Source organism: Mercurialis annua, linkage group LG2, assembly GCF_937616625.2.
Source record: "Mercurialis annua linkage group LG2, ddMerAnnu1.2, whole genome shotgun sequence".
Classification (NCBI taxonomy): domain Eukaryota; kingdom Viridiplantae; phylum Streptophyta; class Magnoliopsida; order Malpighiales; family Euphorbiaceae; genus Mercurialis; species Mercurialis annua.
The window spans coordinates 5,657,799-5,667,868 of NC_065571.1; the positions used below are offsets into that span (position 1 = coordinate 5,657,799).

At 32.8% G+C, this 10,070-nt stretch overlaps 2 protein-coding genes across 2 annotated transcripts; one reads left to right on the top strand and one right to left on the bottom strand.

Moving 5' to 3' along the window:
* The first annotated feature begins 650 nt into the window (after positions 1-650).
* Positions 651-5,018, top strand: LOC126666656 (sodium/hydrogen exchanger 1-like). The gene is made up of 14 exons (XM_050359491.2): positions 651-943; positions 1,036-1,154; positions 1,247-1,344; positions 1,515-1,574; positions 1,671-1,717; positions 2,135-2,329; positions 2,426-2,472; positions 2,710-2,776; positions 2,861-2,961; positions 3,056-3,157; positions 3,462-3,600; positions 3,956-4,018; positions 4,139-4,222; positions 4,370-5,018. The coding sequence occupies exons 1-14, from the start codon at positions 770-772 to the stop codon at positions 4,700-4,702; spliced, it is 1,629 nt and encodes a 542-aa protein (XP_050215448.1). The 5' UTR covers positions 651-769; the 3' UTR covers positions 4,703-5,018.
* A 635-nt stretch (positions 5,019-5,653) lies between these two features.
* LOC126667092 (vesicle-associated protein 1-3-like) lies at positions 5,654-8,410 on the bottom strand. Its single transcript, XM_050360059.2, has 9 exons — positions 8,074-8,410; positions 7,833-7,891; positions 7,591-7,664; positions 7,378-7,459; positions 7,061-7,176; positions 6,769-6,957; positions 6,392-6,586; positions 6,133-6,210; positions 5,654-5,979 (listed from the first exon to the last, which is right to left on the bottom strand). Exons 2-9 carry the CDS (start codon positions 7,873-7,875, stop codon positions 5,869-5,871), a joined length of 888 nt encoding a protein of 295 aa, XP_050216016.1. The 5' UTR covers positions 7,876-7,891; positions 8,074-8,410; the 3' UTR covers positions 5,654-5,868.
* Between the last annotated feature and the right edge of the window lie 1,660 nt (positions 8,411-10,070).

Sequence of the window (10,070 nt, forward strand, 5' to 3'; positions counted from 1 at the left end):
TATATATCTTTAATATTAAATAATTTAAAATCACTTTTTAACAATTTGGACTTAGATAATGTATCACAGAAGATGTGATCAGGCATGCATTCGAAGTTAAACTTTCTTAGAACGTTCAATAAATCTAGATTTTATTATTAGATCTAGTTTTAGTCTACAAATTTGGGTGACCCATGGTGGTTAGTTTAGCCCTAGTCGATAACTGTATTTTTACAGCTCTCATCATCTTTTCTAGAATAGTTGACTCAGTATGTTGAGAAACCGTTCATATAATTTTCGTTATTATTAATGTAAATTTTAGCCTTTGTTAAAAAAAAACAATTTGGACTTAGACTAAAATTAATTTACAAATAATTCAGCAATATAAAAAGAGATTAATTAGTAAAGGACTTCCTTAAAGTAGAAATTTAAAAAAATGCTTAGACGACACAATCATTATCGTCGGACACCTTCTTTTTTTCTCTTTTCTCCTCCATCAACGTCCAAAATAAACAAACAATTACACTTTTACACGTAATTAATCTCAGCCATTCATGTAACCATAATCTCTTAATCAACGGTGATCTCACTATAAAAAATTTAAACCTTTTGACTCCACTCTAAGCACTATATATTCCTTTGTTTCGCGGCTTTTGCTCTACCTCAATATCAAAAGCTTAAGTAAAATTTAAGAGTGAATGTTTTATTTTAAAACGGTCCATAAATAATGACTAAGAAAAAATAATTTTTTTCTTTGATATACAAATTTCAAATTTTTGTAAACTATAAAATGGAATTTGGTGTAGACTCAGTTTTAGCAAAAACAGAGGCAATATTTGGATCGGATCATTCTTCAGTTGTGTCAATAAATCTGTTCGTGGCACTGCTTTGTGGGTGTATTGTTGTTGGGCATTTACTTGAAGAAAATCGGTGGATTAATGAGTCTATTACGGCACTTGCTATCGTAAGTTTTTCAACTTTTGCATGTGGGATTTTAAAAAATTTAAGATTATGTACATTATTTTTTTTAATGGGTTTAGTTTAATTATTATGCAGGGTTTATGTACTGGGATTTTAATATTGGTTACTACTGGAGGAAAAAGCTCACGTCTTTTAGTGTTTAGTGAAGATTTGTTTTTTATTTATCTTCTTCCTCCTATTATTTTTAATGCTGGGTAAGTTTGGTTTTTTTAATTGAATTTAGGTTTATCTAGAGTGTGATTGCTGTTTCATGACGTTTTTTTATTGGTTTTTTGATGCTGATCAGGTTTCAGGTGAAGAAGAAGCAATTTTTTCGCAATTTTATGACTATAATACTCTTTGGTGCAATTGGTACTCTAATATCCACTGGTGTCATATCAATAGGTAAACAAAAAATCATTTAAATCTCGAAATTTAGCGTGTTTTATGATTACAATACGAACTTTAAATCTTACCAATGTCATATACGAACTATCAATTTTTTTTGTAATTTAAATTGTATTTAATACGGATGTGAGTTATGGCGTTCTCATGATTTATTTGTGGTTACTTAGGTGCTATGCACTTCTTTAAGAAATTGAATGTTGGTTCACTCACTATTGGAGATTATCTTGGTATGTTCTAATTTAAACCTTTCATAATTTACTTATATGCTCCTAATTTTTCAATTTTTTTTAAATTTGTTTATCTTCTTTTATTGGAATTTGCAGCAATTGGAGCAATATTCTCTGCAACAGATTCAGTTAGTACCTTGCAGGTATATATCAAGAACTAAGTGGAGCTACATTCTGGTTACAAATTGTTGGGGAATGAGAAATCACTATGGATGAGATGGTCGTCAAGGTCGGTACTTCAAGAAAAACTATCAATTCGCGATTGCTAAGTTTGTGACGGAATTGTGAAGGATTTAGAATGAGTGATGAAATTTTGACAGAAAATGCTGTCAAAATTTTGGGCCGTGACGACAATTCCATCACAAATTTGGCATTCACAAATTGACAGTTTTTTTTAGTCGTCAAAGGAAGTTCAGCTTAAGCACTCGATGTTCTTTTGACGTTTGTCGACTCTTTGCAGGACATAGACCGACCTTGACGATCCATCTCATCCTTAATGATTTATCGGAGAACTAACACTCGATCGGGGTTTGATAAGTCGTTCATTTACGTTTCTGTAGGTGCTTAATCAGGATGACACACCTCTGCTCTACAGTTTAGTTTTCGGAGAAAGTGTAGTCAATGATGCCACTTCTGTGGTGCTTTTCAATGCAATCCAGAGATTTGACATCTCCCACATCGATTCAACTATTGCTACGCAATTTGCTTGGAACTTTCTGTATTTGTTCATCTCAAGCACCATTTTAGGAGTTTTAGTAAGTCGTTCGCTCCGTAAAGATCTGAACATAATTCCATTATACTATATATGCAATATATTTCAAGATATCATAATGTTGCTTACACTTCTGCAGGCTGGACTGTTCAGTGCATTCATTATCAAAAAGCTGTATTTTGGCAGGTAGCTTTCTGAGTTGCTTCATGTTTGATATGAAAGTGAATATTGTGTGCTTGTTAGGTAGATGCTAAGTTGCACGGAGACTTTTCGAATCATAAACTTTGAAACATAAATTTATAACATATTCTTTATAAAGTATCATTTTATCGTTTTCTATTTCAGCGTTTCCCGTTTCAATGTTTCCATTTCCGTGCAACTTATTGTATTAAAATGTAATTCCCATTTACTTGAAAATTGCAGGCACTCTACGGACCGTGAGGTTGCTTTAATGATACTAATGGCTTACCTTTCATATATGCTGGCTGAAGTGAGTTTCTGAAAAACTTGTAGAGAATGAATTTATGGAGTAGGCAATTCAATTTTTTTGCTGATGAGGGTTTTCTTCTTGCAGCTATTCTATTTAAGTGCCATTCTCACTGTATTCTTTTGCGGGATTGTTATGTCTCACTACACATGGCATAATGTGACTGAAAGTTCAAGGGTGACAACTAAGTATGTAATGTTAAATTACATAAAATTCAATCAAATTCTGCCAATTTTGTCACGTTACTAAAAATTGGCTTATTGTTATTGTCAACAATTTCAGGCATGCTTTTGCTACTTTGTCATTTGTTGCTGAGATCTTCCTCTTCCTTTATGTTGGCATGGATGCCTTAGATATCGAGAAATGGAAATTTGTAAGCCACAGGTAAGGCTAAAGCCTTAGATGAAAATATTCTCACAAGGTTGCATAACCAAGCAACTATGACTAAGGGTGTGCATTCAGTTCAAACCAAACCGAACCAGACTGAAATATTAAGGAATAAATATTTTCAAATTGAAAACAGGTCGGATGGTCGGGTTTTTGGTTCTGTTTGGTTTACATTAGAACTAAACTAAACTTTTCTATGTCTAAAACCCATTTTTTATAATATCAAAACGAGCCGAATCAAATCGATCGGTTTGGTGCGGTTTTCGCACACTCCTGATTATGACAAGTTTTTTGTTGGCAGCCCTGGGACATCAGTTGGTGTGAGTGCAATTCTTTTGGGTTTAGTTATGCTTGGAAGAGCAGCTTTTGTGTTCCCCTTGTGTTTTGTATCTAACTTGACAAAGAAGTCTTCCTATGAGAAAATTGGCTTAAAGCAACAGGTAAAGCTTTTCTAGCATGATTTGATAATTCCGATATTGTTATTCATTATATTGATGAGACTCGATATAATTCACCCCATTGAATCTTGGGGCGAAAGATTCATTATCTCTATGGGTTGGAATCCAGAGTTGTTACAAAATAAAGAAAAAGAGCCCTCCATTTAACCAAAAATAGACACTATTTAACTTTATTGCACTGAAATACTGAAAAGAAACGATCTTAATTAGAAGAAGTATAATAAAGTTTATGAAATTCTTCGATTGGTTCTTTCTGGAAAACCGACATCCTGATAAATTTCTTATATTCAGTCCACTAAAAACTTAAAAGTACTGCCTCTGCATTTCTTCTTGGCAGGTAACCATTTGGTGGGCTGGTCTTATGCGTGGTGCTGTTTCCATGGCTCTAGCATATAATCAGGTGAAGTATCCTAATGGCAGAATGCCTATTGACTACATTTCCTCCTTGGTTATGAACCTTGTGTTGCAAGTCATTGTCATATTCATGGAATTATAATGTTTTATCTTTCAACTCATACAGTTTAACAGTTCAAGCTATACTCAATTTCGCGGGTGCGCAATCATGATCACCAGTACCATAACGGTTGTCCTTTTCAGCACGGCGGTGAGTTTTTACACAGAAAACTATCAATAACTATATTTCAGCATTTCGTTTATGTTTTCAGAAATGTTTATGAAACTCCAATGTTCGAACTGTATGAAAACATATAGTTTTGCTATTTTAAGTTTCAGTATTTCCGTTTTTTGGCAGGTATTTGGTCTGATGACTAAACCACTGGTGAGAATTTTGCTTCCATCTTCAAAACAAGCTTCCAGCATGCTGTCTTCGGAACCCACTAGCCCTAAATCTTTCTTGGTGCCGTTTCTGAATGGCCAAGATGTAGAAGATGACACTAAACAAGACCAATATGTCGGTCACCCACCGAGCTTATTGATGCTTTTGAGAACCCCATCTTTTACTATCCATTATTATTGGCGAAAGTTTGACGATGCCTTTATGCGGCCTGTTTTCGGCGGTCGAGGTTTCGTTCCTTTCATACCTGGCTCTCCGACTGACCCAATTGACGTTCATCAATGGCTCTGAGGTGAAACTTTCGGGTCGTGAATGACTACTAATTATACTTAGTAGGTAGGTGTAGATTATGCAAATCAGTGTGAAATTTGTTAATAGGTGAGAGATTTTCAAAGCGAGGTTGTGATATCAGTTTTTTGGTAAGGATTTCACAGCTTGTAATATGATCTCAATTTTGGTGATTCTTTTTCTTCAATTTTGTCTATATGGTTTGTCAAACGAGATCGTATTCCTGAGAGTGTGCAGTATAAGGATGTAAGCTTGTCCAGGCTTGATTTTGTAAAAGGCTTTTACTTATTGTATCTGCATAATTTTGAGATAGTGATTGCCATTTTGCTTCTTCTCTCTCTGTCTATATATATGGGTGTGCAAAAATAGAACAAACTAAATAATCAAATCCATAAATTTAGTTCGGTTCGATTTAAAATTATGAAGGCAAAGTGATTTTATATATTCACAACTTTGACCGTTTTGCCAGATATATCTTTTTGAAAAAATTATATGATCTCTTAATTTTACAAATTAGATAATTATATCTAAAATATATTTAGCCTGACTTAAATTGCTAATGTGGATTTACTTGATCGATCCAATTAGGAAAGAGAAAGTTCGTAACTTTGATTGAATTGAGATTTGGATATAATTAGTCTAACTTATCAAATCGACAGACTGGTCAAACTGTTCAATTCTTTTAGTGTTAAAAAGGTCAAAATGATCGATATATAAAATTATTTTGCCAATTATAAAATATTGTTTATTTCTAAGTTTGGTTTGATTTTGGCCGTAAAAATGTTCAGTTCACTATTGATGCAAATCGAATAAAAAATAAAATGAACCGACTGATTTTGTTCGGTTTGAAGAAAAAAAGAAAACATCTTAACAAAATTGGTTTCGAAAAGATTCAAAAAGTTTAAATGCACACCCTATGGGTGTATGTATATTATGTTAGCAAACATTCAACGATTTGGTGAAGATTACAGGCATGTTTTATATTGCTATTGCTATCCTTTCATTTCAAAGATAGTTGTTTTTACATATGCTATTTCGATGAGCTCATATATGAGACATCAAATAAACTATTAAAAAAATTCAATAAGTAATTATGAACAGAAAGGAAAAAAATTATGTGCGACTGTAACCACAAACTCGAACATTCTAAGGTATGAAAACTCTACCTTCTATGGATGAATAATGTATCCAAATCCGAGGCTGATTAAAGCAACCATACACACGTACAGAAGAGGAAAACCCATCTGAATTCTTTTCAATTTGGTCCTCCTTAACACCTCCTACAAATGGGAAATAACCAATATTATAAGCATGGAACACTCCTAATCACCTAATTGAGCGAAAACAAAGAATTTATCCGAGTTCTTATCCGAATCATAACTAATTGCCTCAGTACTACGGGCAAAAAAACGCAAAAGTAATAAATTACTCACTATTTCTTGTTTGAGCATATCCTTCTCTTTATTGGCTATGTTCCTCTCATCGGACAGCTTAGTAATCTTATGATCAGCCTGTAAAAATGAAAATAAAAATAAGAATGATCTTGTTAACATGATATACAAATGGCAACAGTGGAAAAATCTGCTTAAAGAATTTTTCTGCTAATCTACTTCCAAAGATTAAATGCAAGTAAAGGAATCCTTATATACGTGGACAGACCCTAACTTGAAGTTATGATAGTAGGAGACGGACCTCTCGAAGTTCTGAATTTGCTCTATATAGCTTTGATTTCAATTCTTCAAAATCCTTAACCAACTTTGGTTCCACGGCATCCTCAACTGATTCAAGTTCCCCGGCATCAACAACTGGTTTTGACTCCTCATCCTTAACTGTCTTTAAATCCTCCATGTTCTTCGTAGTTTGAGACTTAAGGACACCCTCATCCAACTGTTACAGAGAGGCAGAGCAACTGTGTCAGGTTCCTCAGAGTAGTTTGCTCTAACAAACAGTTATTCTCAAAAACATAGTGGCCATGCAGCAACAACACAATGCAATGCATCCACATGAGAATGCTCCTACAACTAGATGAACACATTGAATCAATCATACAAATTTTTGATACTTCTTACCTTTTGAGGTGGAGGTATGTTTTCAATGCCATTTGGTTCGATATCTTTGTGTAGTGAAGTGTCATAACAGTAACACGGATCTTTCTTCAGCTCTCTATTGTTTGGAAGCAGAATTGGGGAATTGGCTGCATTAACAAGAACAACTCTCAACTTCTTCTCTCCAATGTTTTTCCCATTTTCTGTAGAAAACTGCTCAACATAAAAAAAACAACAGTTGACTACAGCAACTGCTAAATGCTAATTTTGAGTAGTGAAAACAACATGAAAAGGAAAGCAGACGGAAAACCCTTACCGTGGCAGATGTAATGTCCTCGTCAGTTGTTCGTAAGGGTACAACAGTGCTCTGAACCAGGAACTTGTCTTTGCAATGTAGATCAGGTGGAGCTACTTTCTGAGCTAGCATGATAACTACAAGAGCCAAAAATTGATCAGCAATCTGTCTGTTACAGAATGAAAGCAAATTTCTCGCTCAACACATTATAAGACATTAAAGACTTAAAGCTTAAAACACACTTTTCCCTTATCAAAGTAGCTTATTGCAACTATGCACATTAAAACTGCAAGTTTTAGGTGATCATAAATAAATGAAAGTGTTAGAAAGTGATAAACCTGTAATTTCACATTTTGAATTCGGCTCAACAACGCCTATGTTAGGCCGAACACAATACTTTTTTGGAGATGTAGTCTTCACCTGCCAACAGATTTCGAAACATCTACATTTATCCATCCATCAACTAACTCGTTCACCCGAAAAACAAGCTTCTCCATTTTAAAATTAACAAGAATTGTACAATTAATAAGAAAACAATCATGGACATGTACCTTGAAGGCAACATACTGATCATCAGATCTATTAACCAGTTGAATCGAACACGAACTCGGTTTCTTCGGTTCAACTACAGATTATATTCATTTATTCGAAAAATCAGCTAATTAAGCAAATTAATACCAAGTACTACATTATATTGAATTTATTTAGCAAAATTAAACTGATTAATTTGATATTATAAAAATGATAAATAACAGAATGCATAGACGAAAATTAAAGAAAAATTAATACTCACAGATAAACTCGAGTTGGCGAGGCTGAATTTCCAAGAGATCCATTAATCAGCAAGACAAACTGTAAAAAAAAAAATGAAACTAAACACAGGATTATAGCTAGTAATAATGATCATACGAGTATGCATAAACAAACGCAATAAGCATAAATTAAATCCAACGGTAGTACATTTTAAGTAAAGTAAAACTAGTTAAAATTTAAACATACGTGAAAATGATAAACAGATTAAAACATTTACTTACTATTAGTGAGGAAAGTTGAGAGAAATTAAGGTGGTACAAAGCGGGTTAGAGTAGTAATGGAGAGAGATTAAGGTGGATTAGTAGTTGTTACGTTAAAGTTATGTTTGGTGCGTGTTTGGTAATCTAAATTTAATTTAATTAAATTGGAAGAGAGAAGAATGTGAGTGATAATGTTGTTGGGTGCACGTAGTGTTTCTGATTTTGACATAGCTGCTGCTCCTCTCTGTTTCTTTCGTTTCATATCAACTATAAACAAACATGGCCTTATACCTGATCACGGTCCGAGTTGAACGCGTTCGGATTTTATACAATCCAAATTGACTCATTTGCTAAATTTAAAATAATTTTAACTACTTTTTATGAAAATATCTAAAAAGATATTTGCAAAATTTACTCTCAAAACGTAAGCTTTTACACCTCGGCGTGCTTCAATCGTTATTTTTTTACTCAAACAATTTCAAACGATTTCCAAAAAAAACACAATTTGAAAACGTTTTCTAAATAATTTTTAAAAGAGTTTCAAACGTTTTTAAAAATACAGTTTGCAACTGTTTTTATATATATAAAAAAAAACATTTCCTAAAATCAAAAGGTTTCAAAATAGTTTTAAATAGTCTTTTCTTTTTTAAAAAAAAAGGATCATTTCACCCTCTCAACTTGACATAAAATATTGAAAAAATCAAATTTAGAGAAAGTGGATCCACTCAACTCAGGACTATGTTAAATCATATAAATTTTTCATTTTTATAATATTTTCCTTTTTTGTTTAGTGTTCATTTTCATAATCAACCCTAATCTAAGCGATTGGTTGTGTTTGTCTAATCTACCACCGCTGCTCCTCAAAACCATTGTCGGTTCGTCTTCTACCACGGTTCCTTCAACGAAGACGAAAGCGATTTAGGCCAAACGTTTACAAACGTTACAAAACAGATCCAAACGTTTACAAACGTTACGAAACAAAACCAAACGTTTCACCTTTTTAGCGATTTAAGCCAAACGTTAACAAACGTTACAAAAAAATTCAAATGTTTAAGACGTTTCGAAACAAATCCAAACGTTTCACCTTTTTAGCGATATAAGCCAAACGTTTACAAACGTTACGAAACAAATTTATATTAAGAATTTTGAAAAGTGGAATCATAAATGAAAAGATCATAATAAAGAAATTTTTTAGATGATTAAAAAAAACTTGCCAGCTGTTTGAGTATGAAAAGAACTTTTTTGAGCGGAGATGGATTAGAAAAGAGAAGACTATTTTGAATATAGTAAACAGAAAAGGAAATGTTATTTTAGACAAAAAAAAGTCATAATACTTACAAATTATAAATTATAGTGTCATACATTTAAAAAATTTATAGATATTCTAAAATGTCATACATTTAGGGGGTGTTTCGTTCAGTTTTTCGGTAGAGTTTTTAATTTTTACTTTTCAAAAAGCTCCATCAAAACGTTTGGAGAGAACTTTTCAAAAGTTTTTTGAATTTCTACTGCTGTTTGAATAACTTCATTCTATAGTTTTTTGCCAACAGCTATCAGTAACAGTTAACACCTATCAGCTATTAGAAACAGCTGAACTAAACAGACCATTATTAATAGAAGTAGTACTATATTTTCATCGGAGTGAACGCTCAAAACTTCATTCCGTTCCGGCTTTTTCCATATGTGTTTGTTTTTACTTTTCAGGTGATATGGACTCAATATCGCTTGGTGATTTATCAGAAATGATTCGTATCTTAAAACTCTTAACAAAAACTTCGAAATTTGCAGAGAAACAAAGAAAACAAAAAGAAACAAGACCAACTATAAAACAACTACTACATTATCTGGAGTCGTTAAAACACACATTATTATTATTATTATTATTATTATTATTATTATTATTATTATTATTTTGTAGGATGAACCATCCTCGTGCTCTTTTCAATATATATTTCTTCTTCTTTTTCTCAATTTTGGTTTCATTTGCGTTCTTCTCTCAATTGTTTATTGGTGAACAA

Coding starts and splice junctions, on each gene's coding strand:
- LOC126666656 (XM_050359491.2), top strand. CDS start 770: ATGGAATTTGGTGTAGACTCAGTTTTAGCAAAAACAGAGGCAATATTT. Junction 944..1,035: donor CTATTACGGCACTTGCTATC/GTAAGTTTTTCA, acceptor ATTATTATGCAG/GGTTTATGTACTGGGATTTT. Junction 2,473..2,709: donor AAAAAGCTGTATTTTGGCAG/GTAGCTTTCTGA, acceptor TGAAAATTGCAG/GCACTCTACGGACCGTGAGG.
- LOC126667092 (XM_050360059.2), bottom strand. CDS start 7,875: ATGGATCTCTTGGAAATTCAGCCTCGCCAACTCGAGTTTATCT. Junction 7,665..7,832: donor TCGCCAACTCGAGTTTATCT/GTGAGTATTAAT, acceptor TATAATCTGTAG/TTGAACCGAAGAAACCGAGT. Junction 7,177..7,377: donor TTCAAAATGTGAAATTACAG/GTTTATCACTTT, acceptor TGGCTCTTGTAG/TTATCATGCTAGCTCAGAAA.